This window comes from Anarhichas minor, unplaced genomic scaffold, assembly GCF_050575085.1.
Source record: "Anarhichas minor isolate MPS153535 unplaced genomic scaffold, ASM5057508v1 ptg000052l, whole genome shotgun sequence".
Classification (NCBI taxonomy): domain Eukaryota; kingdom Metazoa; phylum Chordata; class Actinopteri; order Perciformes; family Anarhichadidae; genus Anarhichas; species Anarhichas minor.
Window position 1 is genome coordinate 3,220,409 of NW_027466498.1, and position 20,786 is coordinate 3,241,194.

General features: G+C 41.6%; 1 protein-coding gene across 1 annotated transcript in view; it reads right to left on the reverse strand.

The window, feature by feature from the left end:
• Positions 1 to 494: 494 nt before the first annotated feature.
• The window catches only part of ngef (neuronal guanine nucleotide exchange factor), a 28,986-nt gene continuing 8,694 nt past the window's right edge, over positions 495 to 20,786 (reverse strand). The window contains exons 5-15 of the mRNA XM_076075414.1: positions 19,387 to 19,637; positions 18,386 to 18,546; positions 18,115 to 18,267; positions 15,108 to 15,237; positions 14,856 to 14,930; positions 9,266 to 9,355; positions 5,138 to 5,301; positions 4,664 to 4,822; positions 1,001 to 1,080; positions 809 to 913; positions 495 to 715 (exon numbers count right to left, since the gene is read on the reverse strand). Of these exons, the coding sequence (XP_075931529.1) occupies positions 495 to 715; positions 809 to 913; positions 1,001 to 1,080; positions 4,664 to 4,822; positions 5,138 to 5,301; positions 9,266 to 9,355; positions 14,856 to 14,930; positions 15,108 to 15,237; positions 18,115 to 18,267; positions 18,386 to 18,546; positions 19,387 to 19,637 (1,589 nt within the window). The remainder of the gene's footprint in view (positions 716 to 808; positions 914 to 1,000; positions 1,081 to 4,663; positions 4,823 to 5,137; positions 5,302 to 9,265; positions 9,356 to 14,855; positions 14,931 to 15,107; positions 15,238 to 18,114; positions 18,268 to 18,385; positions 18,547 to 19,386; positions 19,638 to 20,786) is intronic.

A 20,786-nucleotide genomic window follows, 5' to 3' on the forward strand; every position in this document is an offset into this window, starting at 1 on the left:
TTAAACTCTCGTGGTCACCGTCCACCTAAATGTTTGTGTTGTGGCTGTGGGGTATAATTCAGTGTTGAAAGGAATTTTACAATGAAATTAACACATACAACTTTTAAAACATGCCCATGCAGCTGAAGGATGTTTACACTTCCTTTACAAGACTTTTGGAGTTCTTGCCATCCCCAAATACAGCTCCCAACCAAACAGAGCTTTGCTCCATGCATTACACACCACAGTGTGTGGGCCTACAAAACACCTTCAGCATGCGTTTATATGAGACATGCAGCATCGCTTGTACAAGATAATTGCCTCAAGCGTTTTGATCATTTGGATTATTAAAACCATCAACTGCTAAGTGAAAATAAAAAGAACAAGATGTCATTGTATGGGATTTAAGTCACATGTATCCTGATCATTTTTTTTTATGCATATGGCCCTGAATGTTGACATTCATCACTGTTACTTTCTCTGTTTTACTTCATTGGTCTCCACATTTGATGAATTCACTGATTGGAGAAGTTGGAGAACTTTGGAGTGCGTCTTCCCACCCTTGTACCAATCCTGGCTTCAGTTTGCAGAACTCCTCCACCTTTCTGGGCTTGCTGGATCCTGAAGGCCTCTCTCAGGTTCTGAGCTCGGACCACCTTGCTCAGGATCTCCTCTACTAATCGAAAAGGGAACCAGCCCCTTTCGCCATCATGGAGCCTTTCCCCCATCATCCAGCCTGGAATACAGAAGACACAGAAAGACCAGAGATGACATGGAGATGGAAAGAGAAAACAATGCACAAGACTGGGACATAAAAGCATCTACACACCATCGTCTGTTCTTTCTAGGAGGTTTAAAACATCGGCCGTCTCGATGGAGAGTTCATCTGGCTCCTGAGATGAGTATGAGTGAATACATTGCACCTGTGGAGAGTCTGATAAATATCACAGATAGTTAGTTCATATATCCATGTCTGCGTGTTGAGGACTGTTCACAATGTTGCTGTGATATTCTGTCTCACCTTGTTGGTGGGCACTAGTTGACATAAAGCGTGTGCGCCGGTTAGGAGTGAGGGCACACATCCATCGCAGCTTATCACTCCTGTTCACAGGATGTCATGATGAGTAACCAGTTAAAGGTTAATACATTTTTATAAACTTCGTTCTTGTTTTGATATGAATATATATTTACATTGTACTCTTATTTTTATTACCATCATTGATTTATTTTCTTTTGTACAAGGATGCTTTTGTTTGATCCATTTTTTAATATAGTCTGTAGGGGCGGTTGTTGCATAAGAATGTCTTTAAATTGCTGAGGATTACATGGCCAGTTTTTTTTGTTTGTTTTTGTTTTTTTTGCTGTATCACGGCTTTGATTCCCCTAAACTTACTGCATAATCATCAATGAAAAAATATATATTGGGTTTTCTATTTTCTATTTTCTTCATCATTCGTTTGAACGCGGGCGACCGAAGATGCTCGCGCGCCTCGGAGGGTTGGATCCTCCCCTCGGCTATAGACGAGACTTTTTACTAGTTTCTTCGTGGAGAAAAAGGTACCATTAGAAAAGCTGGTGTCGGTGACAACAGACGGGGCTCCCGCCATGATGGGCCGGCATGCAGGCTTCATTGAGCAATGAAAAGGTGACCCAGACTTCCCAAAATTTGGTGATTAGTACTGATGCAATAGGATTAATTAAAAAATGTGAAAGAGTTGATTTTTTAAAAATCTTACATAACTGATAATTTGTTATCAAATTATTTGTTATTTGGAGCTACGCTGTCAAACATGGGACAGAGTTCATGATCTGTTCAAAAATGTTACAGTGATTAGTACAAACAAGACATGATTTGAAGATATGACAGTTAATGACTTCCTAAAACATGTTAGAAGTGATAAAATATATATAAAAATATAACAGGTGTGATTTTGAACAAAATACACAATCATTGTTAATAATTATTGTGAGGAATAATTAACATTGACATGTCATCAGACAGTCTCTTCACATACATTATGATTATTATTAAATAATAATCATATGTGCAACTTTGTTATTCAGGAAGTTTGTATCAAACAAGTAGCCCTTCGTACTACTCGGTACCCTTGAAGTAGCTCTCAGTTTCAAAAAGGCTGATCTAGAGAATGATAAGTAATTATTTAACGTTGTGATTAAGGGAAGGTTCGAGTTCAAGTTGAAAGATATGTAAGAAGTTATGACATTGACATGACATTTTTAGCATTTTGCTTGGTGTAGCTTTGTTTTGTTAACACTCAATGGCTGAAGGAGGAAGAGAAGCGGATTTGGGAGTTACTGGCCTTTCTGGAGAAGGACATTTCCAGAAAAGCTGGACATCGTAAGAAAGGGTCGGCCTACCCCACAGCTAGCAGCCCTGACCCAGCCAGGAAAAGGATTTGTACGAATGGTATTCCTGGCTGACAGCGTCGTAGAAGCGTTGCACATTTTATGGCTAAGAATGGGTTTTATTTGCGACTGAGCGTCTTAGTGTTTGGAGCTACGCTAGATTTGCTAACCAAGGCAGCAACAAGACACCATAGCACGACAGGACACTTACAAGCTACGGTGCTTTTGAAAACTTTTGCTGAGACCTGAGTGGATTTACAACTCAACGAAGACGTTCGCAGGAGGACCTCTTAACTGAACTGCACCGATGTTCTGTACAACCGCGGTATTAAACTCTTTGTAATCAAAGAAAGGAGGATGGACTTTGTCTTTAAGTGAACAGCAGCTTTGGTAAGTGAACTGCTTTGTTTTTACATCTGCAGTAGCGTTACTACTGTGTTCATTTGTCTATGATGTCGTTTTTATGATATGATTAACATTGTTCATGGCCCGTACTCTTCAGTGTGTGGCAGAATGCGTGTTTTAGCGCTGCAGTGTTGCTGGATCGATTTGTCATGCTTTGTTGTCATATAAATATATGTGACTGGTTCTTGTGAGTTTGTTCTTGTCATTGTGTTAATTACATTGATTTTGACTATATGCATTGTCAGTTGATGACGAAGCATCCCGTCATGCTGTCGCATGTCGTCATGCTGTCGCATGTCGTCATGCTGGGCAGTCGCAGGCACCAGTTGCCTTCGTCCCCCTAAGTACAGATTTGTGTATGTATCTGTTTTCTTTTATAAAGTAAGAACTATGGTCTGCAGAAATGGGGATTGTGTGGCGATTGCTTTAGCCCTGTTTGAATCGGTAGGGAACAGCTAAATGCTGCAGGGAGAGTTTTCAGCATGTGTGCTGCTGTTGGTTTTCCTGCTAAGCTAATTTAGCATAGTGTGTCTCCCAGAACACACGTGCATCACCAGAGTACAATGTTTGTCTTCCGTGGTGGGCATGTCAGACAGCACGTTGAGTGGGTTGCCAGGTTGAGAGCAGTGGCTCCACCGAAAGAATATTATATTTCCCACAATTTAAGCACTAGTATTATTCAAACATATTGTTCGGTTCGTAAGCTGAACAGTTTAATACGAATACGTGTTACACCCCTTAAAACAAATAATAACCCGTAGCTGTGGTGTCATAATGAGGTTATTAGGAGGTGGTTCAACTGTAGGACAGCACTAAAGGCCTAGGTATAAAATGCACGGCCCACCACTGTTAAGAACACATTCTTGTATACAAAGGCGGACTATAGGCCAAAACACTGGCCAAAAGCGCAAGGACTAAAGTTAAATGTATTTCCTCTTATATATATTTTACATACGTAAATATTTTAATGTCTTACATGGATTGCTCATCATTACATTGTTCTGAAGAATATATCAAGGATTAGAGGACTTATATCTCAACAGGATTTGGAAAAACTTGTCCATGCATTCATCTTCAGTAGACTCGACTACTGTAAAGGTATGTTTACAGGTCTCTGTAAAAAGCCAATCAGAACGCTGTAGCTCGAGTCCTCACTAAGATCACATCACTCCAGTTCTGAGGTCTTTGCACTGGCTTCCTGTCCAACAAAGACTTTAAAATCCTGCTGTTGGTTAATAAAGCACTGAATGGTTTAGGGCCAAAATACCTCTGATCTGCTGCTATCTTATGAACCATCCCGACCCCTTAGGTCGTCTGGGACTGGTCTACTTTCTGTTCCCAGAGTCAGAACTAAACATGGAGAAGCAGCGTTCAGTTTTTCTGCTCCACATATCTGGAACAAAGTCCCAGAAAGCTGCAGGTCTGCTGAGATCCTCAACTCCTTTAAATCAAGATTGAAGACTTTTCTGTTTGCTGCTTCCTTTAATTCAACCAGATTCAAGGATATTAATCAATTTCCTGCATTTCTACATTTTACTACAGTATTTTATTTCGTACACTGCTTTTTAGTGTTTTAATGACTGTGTTTAATGTTTCAATGAATGTTCTCAATTGTTTTAAATCTCCTTTACTTTTGCCTTATGTTTTGATGCTTTTAATGGTTTTATGTGAAGCACTTTGAATTGCCTTGATGTTGAAATGTGCTATACAAATAAACTTGCCTTGCCTCTGAACAGTTTACAATCAGCAGTTTAATTTAATAGTAATTCAGCTTCATGCTAAAATCACATATCTATATCATAAATAACCGTGATTAGTCTGTTTGCTTTCAAACAAACCCATCCACAGCTGACCCCATCTCATTCTCAACATCTCAGTGGAACCCTAAGCTGATTCTGCTTCAGATACTTACATACTGGAGGCCTTGAGCATGTAGCTGACTGGACGCTCCTCTTGGTTTTCCAGCAGTTTCAGATTAAAGACATTCGCCAGAAGTTGGCCCTGGTCTTCAAGATCTTCAGTCCTCAACATGGCCCGTGTGCATGAGTCAATAACCTGGAACTTGTCCCCACTGACAACAAGTTGACTGAATTAACAGTCTGAATGTGAACATACATGTACACGTTTGTGGTGCTTTTGAATTGTATTGTATACTGTTTAATTATTTTGTCCAGTCCATTAACATCAATGAGGGTAGGCTAAACAACAAAAGACCTCTCTGTATAATGCAAAATAGTTACACAGCACCACAAACTATATCCTTCATAGTGATCATGAAGTTAAACACCTCTATGAAACACTTTCAACACAAAATGAAGCTTCATGTAGGAAGGATTTACAGTTTAACTGAGTATTTCACAGTGAGCATACATTACCAAATGCTTACCTTGAGCTGCGCTTGGTGATCAGCAGCAGATTGTTAAAAAGGAACAAGTAGACTGGTTGGTAGAGCTTACGACTCCGCATGGTCCTAGTGCTCTTAGGCCCAGCCATTTGCTGCACTTCACCTTTCTTCAGCAACCAGCGCGAGTGTGAAATGATGGGCACAGACTACAGGAAGAAAGATAGGAGTTTCCAATCAGGGTTAGTGGAATATTTCCTAATTTCTAAAACTTCTTTAATGTCATAGTTTCTGCACAGTATCATTCTGATGTATTAGTTTGTACATCATGTACTTGATACGGGATAGTAAGTTACATTTGTAACTATGTTTCGTGTGACCTCTTTGACCATTAGTAGGTGTGGAGAACCTGTCCTTAATCATAGATACGTATCACTGATTATTAGCAGTTAATAGAGCATTTGGGTTGGTTAGTCAGTGGAGAGTGCCATGCTCCTACTCAAAACATGAGTGAATAGAGTTAGTATGGTTTGTTAACAGTTGGTTGCTCTGGCCCAAACTAACTGTTGAGCTTTGTGGAAAACAGTATAATCACAAAGAGCCAAACATAATTTAGCCTAAACCTTTGGGACTGAACTCCAAATTAATAAGAATTTGTTTCTTTTTATAATCCCATTCTTCTGAAAAATCTGAAAGTCTGTTAAAACTAAAAACCAAACGCCTCAAGCACATTTGTCAAAATGAATCCACACAATTGCCACAATTGGCCAGTCTAGCACTCTTCGCATTATTCTCAGTGAGGAATGGCTGCTCATGCATCTCTGCCTCTCTCGATCTGTGACAAATGTCTATGTGGATGTTTGTCACAGATGGATTGCATTACCATGTCTCCACTCCTGACAGCATACACTCCGTGGCTCTTTACCAAACAGTACTACAGCCTTCTATCGGTCTCAACGTGCAACAGCAGTTGCAACAGTCTTTTCACAACATCCCTTCCCTCTTCCATTTAAACTAACCTGTACTTCACCAACTCGTTTTTGTTTTTTTCTTTAAACAAGATGTGCTCTTTCATCAACCATTCAGCTCAACTGGATTCATTTTCTCTCCTCTCTTACCTACATATGCAGTCAAAGTAATAACACAGCATACATTTTCACCTGTTGTTTTTGTACCTCTGCTAAGTACACATTTTTCTTAAATATTTGTTTTTGGCATCATGGCCTTTATTGGATGGATGATAGTAGAGAGGCACACAGCAAACGAAGGGAGGGGTTTTGTTATGACATGTAACAAAAACCCCCACAAGGGACGTTGTTGGTATGTGGTATGTGCCATAAACACAAGTCTGGCGGAGCGACCCCCCCCCCCCCCCCAGTGCCTTTCCCCCCATAAGAATACAATTCAAAGATCAGTCTCAAGCTTGTGTGTGATTGAGCTCGTTGACTACCTCACTAATTAAACAAATATATTGCCCCAGAGTCATTTCTGTCCTCGCCAAAGTGTCCTTTACTTTGAAAAGTTCCTAATATGGGATTGTGGTCTCCTGATTCCTTAGTAGTTACGATAAGCTCCAGTGCACGCTGTTATGACGGGCCTTAGGTTCTTCTTGCCGCCTTTATGTTTAAAAGGCATGATGCTCACTCGGCTTGCGGATATACTCATCTTGACAGATAGCTTGAGTATTGTCTTGGCACACCCAGCAATCATAATTGCATATCTGTATTAAATATTCACTTAATTGTTTTAGTTTATCTATAGTTTTTATAATTAAGTAGAATAAGCATATCATTTTGATATAGATTGTTACTGGCTTCCTAGTGAGGAGCTCATTTATGGCTCCGTGTTCAAGGACCTCTCGACTCACACTTTCTCAAATAACCTTCTGCCAAAGACACAGTTATTCCATGCCTTTGTATTGGGCATCAGCCTCACATTTACTTGTGTATTGTCAAAAAATAGACTTGAAGCCCAAACAAACTCCAAGTGTCAGTTACGTCTGTGAGACGGCGCTGAGCCTGCACAGAGCCAGTACAGACATGTGTATTGATTGAGACGTGCAAATGAAAAACCATGTCCGATACACTTGCAGTTAGACAGAGGGCTAGACTCCGCCACATATACAATCACAATTTCTTCGGAATTTCTTTTTAGGGGGCTTTTTGTATCAGTGCTATTCGGGTGGTGCAGAATCTGACAGTATTCTTCCTTTGTGATACTATCAGGAAGGGTCTCTGTAGCAGCCATGGCTCTTTGTTTTTTGCTAAAGAGAGCACACAGCTGTAATCTGGGAGGAGATGCATTTCCTTCGAAACATAATTGAGAATGCAGTTTAGTTGGGAAGTGATTTTGTAAGACACAGAGTTGTTAATACTTGTTATCTTATTTCTTCAAGCTTGAATAATTAATGTGACAAACATTATGCAAGATAATTAACTTAATTTAGTCATGAACACAAGATTTCCACCCATTCTTTTGGCTTCCATATGTAAAGAAGAATAGGTTGTCCATAGCTCATACAGTAGTTTACATGAACTCTACTCATCCCTCTTAATAGCAGCTTCTCTGGTTTACTCCGTACAGTGGCATATTTAAACACAGGGCAAAAGAAAGCCACATTTCTGAGAAATGTGGCTTTCTTTTGTGGTGAGCCGTCAGGGCCAGCAAAGCCTTCTCTGCTGGCCTAGACAGAATCACAAAGTTATAGCTATTTTATAATTTTATCATTTTTCATAAATACACTACATGTATCATATTTTTTTTCCCCATTAGCTTATTTTCTCATTGCACAGCTACTGTCTTCCTCAGTTGCTCTGCTTCCAGTGCAGCTTGTTTTAAGTAGAGCTTTCATCCAATCAGATTTCACCCCTATGTCTCTAGGTAAGAAGAGAGGCCCGAGGCCTGCAGACTCACAAGTGAATCCCTTTGCAGTTTAAGTGAATGGGGACAATATTGTTGATTGTCATAGTCTTCAACCAATCAGATCTTTAGTTTGACATGTTGGGCGTATTCTTTGACATGTGAGAGCCTTCTAGCTGGCCTAGCCATACGTGATTGGTCAGTGGGCTAGAGTGACATGTTGGGGGGTGACAATCCCAATATCTGCTGCCTCTGTCGAGCGGACATTTTCAGCCTCAAACGCATTAAAACGTATTCAAGAAATACAACTGGGGAGGCTCGACTGTCTTCACTGGCGTCCATGAATCCAGAAGGACTTCTTACTGGAACTAAAATGCACGGATGTACTGTACAACCGTGGTATTAAACTCTTTATTAACAAAGAAAGGAGGATGGGCTTTGTCTTTAAATAGTGAACAGCAGCTTTGGTAAGTTAAATGCGTTTGTTTTTACATCTGCAGTAGCTTTAATATGCTTGTTTATATATTATTATTTGTACAACTTCTTTTTATGAAGATGGATTTTTGTTTTGTTTTATATGTGATAGGAACCATTGTTACGTCTAATGTTGCTCTGGGGACACATTTAGTCGGTGCCAGTGTTGCCAACTTGGCGATTTTCTCACTAAATCTGGCGACTTTCCAAACCCTCTTGGCGACTTTTTGTCAAAAGCTACTCGCGACAAATCTAGCTACTTTTTCTGGTGTTGTTGGAAACTTTTCTGGTGTTTTGACTCTGACGTGAAAGCACGTACGTTCTGCACTGTCGTGAACGAGCAGCGGGTGCTGCCGTGAGCCGCCCCAAAGCACTCACAGGCGGTTACTCTCACAGCAGTGCGCAGCAGTCCCAGCTGCAGTCAGAGAAGAGAGGAGACACATTCTCGGCGTATTCATGTTAGTGTATTTATAGGTGTTGAGCTTCATTTTTTACACGAAACAAATAATAACCATAGCTGTGGCGTCATAATGAGGTGTTTCAGCTGCAGGACAGCAGTGAAGGGCCAGGTATAAAATTCACGGCCCTCCACTGCATTTCTCAAACCATTGGAATGGGACTTATTTTCAATCCAGACTTGAAGAAGGTGGTTTCTAAATTGGGACACAGCTACAGTCTGAACAAAATCCCCTTTATCCTTAACACCATTATTGTATCTCACTGTTTGATTGTTACTAACCGTCTCCTCCCACTTTGTTACAGCCACATTAGCAAGGCTTCATATTATGAAATGGATGCAGGACAAGATGTGCCATCATGAAAACAAAGGTTTTTGTTTACCTTGGATTTAAACTCCAGTGTTTTCTCAATGCTGATAAGCTCTTCAGTGCGACTCATTTTTCTCACCCCCTCATTACACTCTTTCACGATCTGGGGAAGACACAAATGTACACCATCAATCCAAATAAATCATGCATGTACATGGTCATTAGAACATGTATGATATGGCAAACATCAATAAGACTCAAGAATGTCAGTCTTGCTTCAAATCATTATCTGAGTTCTGACTCCACTACATGGAAATGAGTTTGGGTAATTACTAGTGTGGGCAAGTTAACTCGTTATTATCGTGTTAACGCATTCATTAATTAACGGCGACAATTATTTTATCACGCATTAACGCAGTTTTTTTTTAAAATGCAATACACACCGTTGATGCCAGCAAATCACCCAAACAAACGGTGGAGGGAAGTTTCGGCAGACTACGTTGGATGCAGCGTGCGGGAGAAGTATAGATAAACAAAAGCAAGACAAGCTAACAAATGCCACAGAGAAGTGGATACAAACTGCAGCCGGTTAGTGTTGTGGAAGATGTCGGTCTGAGGAACGTTCTTAGCATCGCAACGAATAACGGCACGTATGAGCCTCAAGATGCACCATCACAAGAAGAATACATGAGTTGTATGAAAAGGAGAGGACTATAAAAGCGACGGCGTTACAACGTGCACCAGCTGTTGCTCTCACTGGAGACAAGGCTACTGGACATCGCTGGGTCACCATCATCACCTCGGAGTTACAGCATTATATTGATGAACAGTAGAGCTGCATTCACATGCTCTGACCATCATGAAGACACAAGACAGACATTTTGCTGAAACGTGCGCAGAACATTTTATTCATGTTGCACAGCAGTGGAACGTTTCACATAAAGTCAGCACACTGAGCACAGATAGTGAAGAGATAGAACTGCTGCTGTGTAAAGGGAATACTGCTGTTAAAAGGCACCTTATATGTTTAAAGTGTTTGCAAACCAAATGTTATTGCACTTTTGTTCATATAGCAGTACTTTTAAAATAAAAGTGCGCAATACACTACTTTTGAATTCATTATTAATAATAATAATAATAATACATTTTATTTATATAGCGCTTTAAAAGGCACTCAAAGACACTTTACATGTTAAAAACAGAAACAATAGAAGCATTTATAATAAGAACAAAATATACGACATAACAGTAAGAAAAAAATAAATAAAATAAAATAAACATGAAAAGAAAGAAAGAAAACATACATGACTGACTTTAGAGGTTAAAAGCAGATTTGAATAGGTGAGTTTTAAGTGCAGTTTTGAAAGTGGCAGGTGACGAAGAATGTCTGAGGTGTTGGGGCAGGGAGTTCCAGAGGGAGGGGGCAGCAACGGAGAAGGCCCTGTCCCCCCAGGTCCGATGCTTGGACAGAGTAGGGGGGGTAAGGAGGTTGGCGTCAGCAGATCTGAGGTTGCGGTTGGGAATGTGATGGTACAGGAGGTCCGAAAGGTATGAAGGGGCAAGGTTGTGGAGGGCTTTGTAGGTGATGAGGAGGAGCTTGAACTGGATTCTTTGCTGTATGGGGAGCCAGTGGAGGTTTTGAAGGACTGGGGTGATGTGGTCTCTGGTGCGGGAGTGGGTGAGCAGACGGGCAGCTGAGTTCTGGATGTATTGTAGTTTATTGATGATTTTGGTGGGTGAGCCGTACAGGATGCTGTTGCAGTAGTCCAGTCGAGAGGTGATGAAGGCGTGGATGAGTGTTTCAGCGGCTGCGGAGGAGAGGGAGGGACGGAGACGGGCGATGTTTTTGAGATGAAAGAAGGCGGTTTTTGTGATGTGATTGACGTGGCGTTCATATGAGAGAGTTTGATCGAAGATGACCCCGAGGTTACGGACATGTGTGGAGGCAGGAACAGTGATGCCATCGATGCAGAGGGAGAAGTCGTGGTGGGAATTGTTTAATGATTTGGGGCCGATGATGAGGACTTCAGATTTGTCGGTGTTGAGTTTGAGGAAGTTTGCTTGCATCCAGGTTTTTATATCTGTGAGGCAGTTGGTGATGGTGGAGTGGATGGTGGGGGTGATGGATTTGGTGGAGATGTAGAGCTGGGTGTCGTCAGCATAGCAGTGGTACTGGAGACCATGGTGGCGTATGATGTCACCAAGGGGGAGCAGGTAGAGGATGAAGAGGAGGGGACCGAGTACTGAACCTTGGGGGACACCTTGAGAGACTGGGGCTGTGTCAGACTTGAATTTGTTGATGCTGATGAACTGTTCACGGTCGGAGAGGTATGATTTAAACCAGGAGAGGGCTGTGCCAGTGATGTGGAGGGAGGACTCGAGACGTGAAAGGAGGATGGAGTGGTTGATGGTGTCGAAGGCTGCGCTGAGGTCGAGCAGTATCAGGATGTTGAGGGAGTGTTCATCAGAGGAGAGGAGGAGATCGTTGGTGACTTTGATGAGGGCAGTTTCTGTGCTGTGATGAGATCTGAATCCGGATTGAAATGGTTCATATAGTTGGTTTGAGTCCAGGTGAGTTTTCAGTTGATGGGCAACAATGCGTTCCAGTATTTTAGACAGAAAAGGGAGATTGGAGATTGGTCTGTAATTGTTGTGAATGTCGGGGTCAAGGCCAGGTTTTTTGAGGATGGGTGTGACTGAGGCGAGTTTGAGGGCGGGAGGGACGGAGCCAGTAGACAGGGAGGAGTTGATGACAGAGAGGAGGTGCGGGCGGAGGGCCGGGAGACAGGCCATAACTAAAGTGGAAGGGATAGGGTCGAGGTCACAGGTCGGAGTCTTCATGCCAGAGAGTGATTTATTGAGATCCGAGGGGGAGATGAGAGAGAATCGGAAGAGTGACCGGTCAGTTAGTGGAGGATTTGCAGATACAGGGTTGGACAAAGCAGGGCTGAAAGTGGCCAGTTGGTTGTAGATGGTGTCGATTTTAGCTTTGTAGAACGTCAGAAAGGAGTTGCATTTCTCTGCTGTGGAGGAGTGGGAGAGATTGTCCATAGGTTTGAGGAGTTTGTTTATTGTGGAGAAGAGGACCTTGGGGTTGGTGGAACCAGAGCGGATGATGCCAGAGTAGTAGGTGGAGCGAGCAGAGTTTAAAGCCAGTTTGTATTGCTGTATGTGTTCCTTGTACGCCAGGGTGTGAACTGTGAGGCCGGTTTTTTTGGAGAGTCGCTCTAGTCTGCGTTTCCGGGATTTCATGAGGCGGAGTTCAGGGGTGAACCAGGGAGCAGTGTGGGTGAATGAGACAGTTCTGGTTTTGAGAGGGGCAAGCTGATCAAGGCAGGAGGATAGTGTGTTATTGTAGAGGTTGACCAGGTCTGAGGGGGAAGGGCTAAGGGAGGGGGAGAGTGTGGAGAATTTTTCAGTGAGACAGGCTGACAGGGATGAAGGGCAGACAGACTTGATATTTCGGAGAGTGATGGTGCGCGTGAGTTTGGGTTCTGGGATGGGGATGTCGATCTCCATGATGATGGCTAGATGGTCGGAGATGGTGAGGTCATAGCCGGAGAGGTGGTTGATGGTGATTTCAGTGGAGCAGACCAGGTCCAGGATGTGCCCGCGGTTGTGGGTGGGGAAGTCTATGTGTTGAGTGAAGTTGAAGCATTTAAGCAGGTCCAGAAATTCGGTGGCAGTTTTACAGTCTGAGGAGTCGATGTGGATGTTGAAATCACCAAGCAACAGGATGGAAGGTGAGACGGAGCAGAGCTGGGTGAGGAATTCTGATAGGTCAGAGAGGAAGGCAGGGTTGGCTTTGGGGGGGCGGTAGATAATTGCAATGACCAGGGGTTTAGGACCAGAGAGTTTGAATGTGAGCTGTTCAAAGGAGGGTGGACTGTCGATGTTAGTCAGTCTGGTCTTGATATGTTGGCGGTGAAGAGCGGCAATTCCTCCACTGCGGCCATCAGGGCGTGGTTTATCCAGGTAATGATATCCAGTTGGGGTGGTTTGATTGAGTGCGTAGTAATCCAGGTGTTTTTGCCAAGTTTCAGTGAGACAGAGGATATCAAGGTTGTTGTCGGTGATGAATTCATTGATGATTGGGCCTTTGTTGCTTAGTGACCGAGTGTTGAACAGAGCAAGCTTCATGGAGTGTTTTGTGGTTGGTTGTGAGGTTTTGGGGAGGGTTCTGAGGTTGGCTGCATTCACGTGCTGTTTGTTATGATGACGTAATGAGGGAGTGGTGGTACGCCGATGATGAGTCCACAGAGACGGGATGGAATTGACAGAAGTGGGGTTGTAGATGATGAACTTGTGCTGGGAGCCGATATAAACATCACTGGGAGGGATATAGCTGAGGTTGTTTTTGTTTATGGCTTTGTGAATGCGGTGTGGACGGGGCAGCCTCTCAGTCACAATAGTCTGAATGGGGAGAGCTGCAGCTGAAGGAGTTGATGACAGGGAAGGCCAGGAGGGGGAGCAGTCACGGGAAACTGTGCTCAGAGGTGGCAGCGTAGAAGAAGAAGGGGCGTGTGTGTGGAAAGTAAATAGTCAGTCATGTGGACAAGAGTGTACAGCATGCTGTAAATTAGCCGCTAGCAGGCGGCTACCCAGCTTGTTAAAATGAATACCATATGAACTTTGTGCATAACAATGAGATTAATCGCAGAAAATCATGCGATTAATCACGATTAAAAATTGTAATTGTTGCCCAGCACTAGTAATTACACTTGGACCCAGTGAATGTTTGATGTTGTACAGCAGGTGTAAATAAGAATTCTGATAAAAACAGTGCATCCGTCACTCTTATCAAATCAAACTTGCTTTTCTTGACTAATATCCCATTGGTTTTCTCTGCAGGGTCAAGAAACACTGAATATGGTGAGCTTTGTGGTGCCACTGTAGAAAACACAGATTGAGCACAAGCTCTTGTGAACTAGTTGTGACTTAGATGGGGTGCAAAGTCACGCTTACTAATCACACGTGATTTACAAACTCCAATGGTTATTGATTTTTATGCAGCTGGATGTCGGAGGTGCTGACAGCGCCTGCTGGCCTCACCCAGTTTGAGCTGGTCATAACTTACAATTATGCTTCACTGTCTTAACTCCCAACCAAAGGAAAAAGAGCAAAGCAAACACGTTGTTTTAAAAGGTTTTAATGAGTTGAAGAGACATGCTCCTTATTGTTGTTATTATCTCATTTATTTTATGATTTATCAGTGTATTGTGACTGCCCTGTGAACAAGGTAGAGGTAATTAATCTATTTTTAGTTTATTCCTCCTGAGAACATAAATAACAGTTAAAGAGGAAATGGTTTTGCATACTGGAGAGGCAAAGGGCTAAGTGTGTGGGGGCTTCAGATTCATTGTTTCAGGTACCGGGGAGACAACGAGATACCAGGCAGGTTATCAGACACCAAAACCCTGCACCGCTGTGTTGGAAAGTTATCATGGCAACAATCATTTTATCCTTCATGTCAACAATCAATGTAAGTCAAACTCATCATACAGTGGTACACCGGGAATCCAGTGCTTGCTCGTAAAGAAATGTGCCAAGATAATGATAGTCATATCATTGTAATTATAGTCATATCATTATGTTGACACAATCCTTTGGCCCCATTTCCTTTCTCAACCCAACTTGGCCCCCGCCCCTTGACTGATGCTCACCTGCTCCAGTTGCTGATGTGCTTTTATAGCGTTTGGTTCCCTCTCTGAGTTTTCCTCTGCTTTTTTCAGGATGTTCTGGGAATGAAACCAAGTGAAATAAAAGAACAACAACAAAAAGCCTTGACAGTGGCACAAAACCCCTAATTATGACTGAAACTTTGTCGTGTTCAAAATATATCCAGACTCACTGCTGAATCTTGCCATTTTACTAGAAAGTATCCATTCAGTTTGAACTCATGTTGGCACACTTACTTGTACGAGCAACTTGAGCCTTGTGATCCTCTGGAAAGGAAGGATGAGGAATGAGGTAAAGGACAGGCCCCTGACCCGCGGATGGTTTTCCAGTGAAGCCATGGCCTCCCGAAAAGCCTGGTTTCCCTCTCTGGACAGACATGTTAAGACAACACAATGCTTAGTTGATCCTACATTAAGAACACACACATTCTCTCTCTCTCTCTCTCTCTCTTTGATACAGTGATGAGAGACAGAAATAGACAGAGAACTAAACACTAACCTCTGTTAGGTTTCTGCTAATCATCCATGGATCAATTAAATCTAGCCCTCAACACTGCCAGGGTGATCCCTGGCAGTGTTGAGGGCTAGATTTAATTGTATTACCTTGAGGTTCTTTACCTCACTTAAAGGATAAGGCTAGTGTTTTCCTATTGTCAACAAATCCAATGAATGAAAATACTCAAGCCAACTATGTGTTGGTCCATCGCTCAGTACTTTGTGACTTGTGGCTCTCAACCCCAAGCCCATTGGTTCCCACTGAAGAGGTGAATCTTTAATCTATTCAGGTGTTTTTAAGTGTACAGGAAAGTTACTTTAGAAGTTAATTCCATCCATATGTACTGTTGGTAAGCATTTGATGTTCTGTAAAGAATACAAATCACATAAGAGCTCAAAATCATTTTATTTTGACCTTTCTAATTAAAGTTCAGATGCCAGGGGCCAGATGCATGACACTGTCTAAAACATGAGTGCGCACTAAGTCAGAAATATGCATAGTTGTTGAACTCGGCACCTCTCCTGAACTTTGCTCCGTCCCCTCTGGGAATCACCCCCTCCAAGCTCCACTACAGACTGAGGTTCCCAGCACCAAGCCCCAATAATTATTATTATTTGTTATGACATTTATCCTATGTGTTTTTATTGAGATATGTGTGTTTGTGTGTGTGTGCTCCGCTGCATATACAATGAAATTACCCCACTGGGGACAAATACAGTTCTGCGCATCCGTGGCACACGTCACCGATTAATCACTTGAAAAACATATTCACGAGATATCTTAGACAGCCCTGTTAAATGTCAGACAGCTGATCAATGATTTATTTATAGGCTCAAATTGGAAGAGATACAAAGTGCTTTACAATTAAAGATACAATTTAAAGATCATTGACAGCTCAAATGTATCACAATTTGTTTGGCATTTTACAGAACACTGTGTAGATTACAAGAATGATAATGATCACTAAAACTATGATTAAAATTAGTACAATTAGCCCCAGGAAGGTATAGGTGTTTCAATAACATGCAAATCAAGAAGACGGCAAAAACAACAGGGCAGAGGTTGCTATGGCAATGCATAAACATGGCACACAGTGTAAAGGTAATGGAGGCATCCAGCCATATAAACTGTGTTTGAGCCAGATGAGCTTTTAACAACCTGAACAACAGATATTATTGTATATGATTGTGACCGGCTTATACACCAAATCGATGAAGCAACCCCATGAATGACAAAAAGACTGTATTTCTCTGTGTGCCCCATAGTTTCACCAGAGAGAGACAAAGACAGAATCAATTTAATGATATAACAACTTGTTGGTCTGCCCAAAGCTATAAAGCATAAACTATATGTATATTGCTGCCATTGTACATTTAATTAGGTAAAAAGTCCCCTGTCCTCTTAGCTTCTCACTAAATTGTTTACCAGCTTAGTTTGTTTTCTATCCAGTTCTAACTGCACACAGATATCATTTTTCTTTGTCACTTGGAATGAATGTTGTGGAAGTTTTATGGTGAAAGGTCAATTGAATGTTTCAGCTGTAATGTTGCATGTTGGTATTCCCATCACACTAAATCGACTAATGGCGGTCTATCAATCATACATCAAAGGGAAAACCCAGTGAAGAGCAGCAGCAGCATTTCCCTGTGAGGAAACACTGCCAAAGTGTTTTAAAAGCCAGTGTCTGGAGCAGGAAATAAGAATGATCAAAGTAAAAGAGAGAAATGAACGCAAGACGAGCAACAAAATCCTGATTTTGAGTTTCCAGTAGACCTAAACATCAGCCCCACAGGCAATACTTGGATCAATCCACTTGTTTTGGTCTTGTTTTAGGTGACTTTTATGACACTAAGAAAAATACAATATACCACCATCACTGTCCTTTAAGGTACACAGTGATACAACATTAAATCATGACGGTGAATGTGAAGTTAGAGAGTAAATTACCTTTGATTCAGCCGAGAAATAATCTGTCCTGTAATCCGCTAAAAACCTATAAGAGTGGACCAGCCTGTTTGAAGAAGGAACATGCTTTACACCTGAGAGAAAACGAAAGCAGCTCTTCTCCTCTCAGTATCACGATAATTAGTCACCGTGTTTTGAACAGTTTTGTCATGTTCTTCCTAGGTTGATAGAACTAATCTTTCTACACTGCCACTGATGTTATTGTTTGTGACAAGTAATTAGGCTTGGCACTCCTAACACCCATATGAGTGTGATTAGACTGTTACACCAAAGACTTGGCATTATGTACTGTACATCTACAAAACAGATGGACAATGGCATCTAATAGATATACCTTCTTTGTGCCGCATCTCCAATATGTTAGTTCATAAACGCAGTCGCAGGCTTAAAATGTTCATATTAAGTTTTGAAACAACCAGCAGGTCTCAGACATTTTTTCTGTTAGCTGGCAGAAGTCCCACAGTGTCAGTCATCCGAGGAACCTGTCCTCTGCAGCGCGTGGGAAAGCAACCCTCTCACTCAGGTATGTGTGGTTGATGAAGAGAGACATACGCATTATAGTCATAGTCAACCACACCCTGCACATCGCATTTGTTATGATCAAAAGCAAACCTGTTCTCTACTGAAAAGCCGGCTGACAACATTCACAAAAAATAGCAGCGTATGAAGTATGTTATTCTTTCTCCCAGTTCCTCTCTCTTAATCATCAGTAGTCAAATCGGACGAAGTGTTGTTGTGAGCAGTGTATGAAGAAGACAATGTATTTAGAAAGTAGGTACTCACAAAATGCGTCTGTAGTTCTTCTCCTGGTACACCTGGTTAATGACGTATTTGATGAAGACATCGAAGTGTTCCACAGCATGGTAGTAAACAATGTCACACACATCAGAAATCAAAATAGACTTCTCAATTCGGTGCTCAAGATCCATTAAGAACCTGAAATTATTAAGAGATCGTTATCCAGGGATATAAGGCAAAGCTTGTTTGCTGGACTAGAACTTGATCAGACTTTTAAATCATAAACTGATTTGTGTTAATCAAGACCTCATCCTACCTTTCACTGGCCTTCATCACTTCCTCGATGTTGGAGAACAGAAAATGCACATCGGATTGGCTAAGAGTGTTGATTAAATCAGGGTTACGTAGGAAGTGAGTCTCTAAAATCTCCAAACTCTTGTAGTACGATGCTTCTGAGGTAACAAGCTCAAACATGGCCTAGACAGAAAAACAAATCACAATGCCACATTAATACTAACCGAGGATCCCTATACCCAGTGAACAGTTGATATGATGACAATCTGATGTCCTGCTGCACAGCTGGATGAGGCTCATTGTTTTTATTTTACTGATTTTCACTGGAAAACCTACCAAATTTCCAGATTTAAATGATGGATGTGTAATAGAGTAATCCATTTACTTATGTGTTGATGGAAGATGAGACATCACAATCTGTTTGCATGAATATTCATGAAGTTATTTTGGAGTAAGGCAGCTGTCAGTCTAAATGTATCTCTTGTTTGTTTCTCTTATACTGTCACTAGAATTGTCAGTAATGTTAGTCCAGCTAGCAGCGTGGCTCTAGGGATGGCAATGTCAGTCTGTTGCACGGTCTGTGCAACAGTTTGATCCAGACTTGAATATCTCAGGAACTATTGGATGGATGAACATTCATGGTCCCCAGATGATGAAGTCTACCTTATTTGGTGAAACCCTGACTTTTCCTCTAAGGTTGAGGTTTTAGTGAAACACATTTTTTAACATTCAACATTTGTGGTTTAAAGTGAATGTCTTTACTACTGTTAAATGGAGTGCCATGCAATTTGGTTCAGACATTCGTGATCAGGATGGATTGCAATCACTGTGGAGATCTCATAACAAACATCAGGTCGAAATTTGAATTTGTCAAATACTTTGGTTTATGACCAAATACTTGCCGAATGAATGCCATTCCCATTACAGCCTCAGCTGTACTGCATATTTACTCTTGAATGCAATATTCTATAACTAAAACCTGTACATATCTATATAAGCCTACACCTGCACAAAATTGCTCACCTCCTGCATTATGACTTCACTCTGTGGTAACTGGGTGAGCAGGCCGCTGGCCTGCACAACTTCCAGGTTCTGCCACAAGCTCAGTGACCGAGCATTGTTCCTCAGCTGCAGCTGTAGCACTGGAGGGGACATGACACCAGACCCTTCTACCACAGTCCCTGGTGGGACTCCAGGAGAAAGGTTCTCATGCTGCCGCCGTTGTTCAATCTCCTGCTGCTTGGAGGTGTCCCGGTATTCCTGGTACAGGAAGGCTGGAGAGTCAAAAGACAATGAGTCAGGCATGAAGTACACATGTAGAATTTCTCTTTTTTTTTTTTGCAAAGGTCTGGATTACCACTGTGACTAGCAGTGGTGTTTTAGATGGGAAAAAACAGCTGCTCTGGACAGACGCAAAATAATAAAATTACACAAGTTAACACAAGTTAACTATAATGCGCTATTTCACATTTCCCACACAATTTAACAAAAGTGATAATTCAATTGCATAGACCTACATTTTCTGTTCTACTGCTCCCTGTTTGTAGTAGTTTGTGACCAGTTTTGGGTAGCTATGTTTGCCCAAGTTTACCACATTGTCCTGCTTATAACTTCCTGCTTATATCCGAAGTTAGAATGTGTGCCATTCTGTAAATTGACATCTGCTGCTTGTAATCACCCTACATTTTGTCAAATATCTGAGCAGTTTTATAATATTCTGTAGAGTGTGAAGGACAGACCGATAGAAGACCATGAGAGACTCTCCACTACAGCAGTCTGACAAACATCCACTGCTATTTACATAGCAGCATTAGCTAGTTATGTTCCCCTACACTGCTCTGGGATCAGCTAGTCATGTTACTGTGATAACAGTCATGGTGACTGATCAGAATGTGTTGTTCCTTGTCTTTTATTTTGTGCTTATAACAATATAATATAACAGAAGTCGACTCATTTATAGTTACAATATTACACACAGTCTAGTTTAAATTGACATGTGATTATTATTCTCAGCTCAGCCAAGAGATTATTTATAATTTTAGTTTAAAAATCAATATTACACATTGCATATTTGTTTGGGAAGCAACTTTTTAATTAATATTTATAAATCAGCTTCCAGAACAACAAAGCTGGTTCATTGATCGTCTGTGGCAAATGTGTTAATGCTATAAGTTATTAACATTGACCTTCATCATCGTACTGATAAATCAACCCTCTCACATCTTCGTGAAATAGTCATGAAATTGAAATCTCGGTATTTTTTTACATTGACACGATTGTCCGTTTTCCATTTGTGTCGCTCAGCACAAAAAACAATGGCAATCCATGGTCCATTAGGATCCTTCTCCGTGGTGGACACATCAGTTAAATGCACCCACAAACATCAAGCTAATGTACTGCATTGGCTATGTGTATATCAAGAG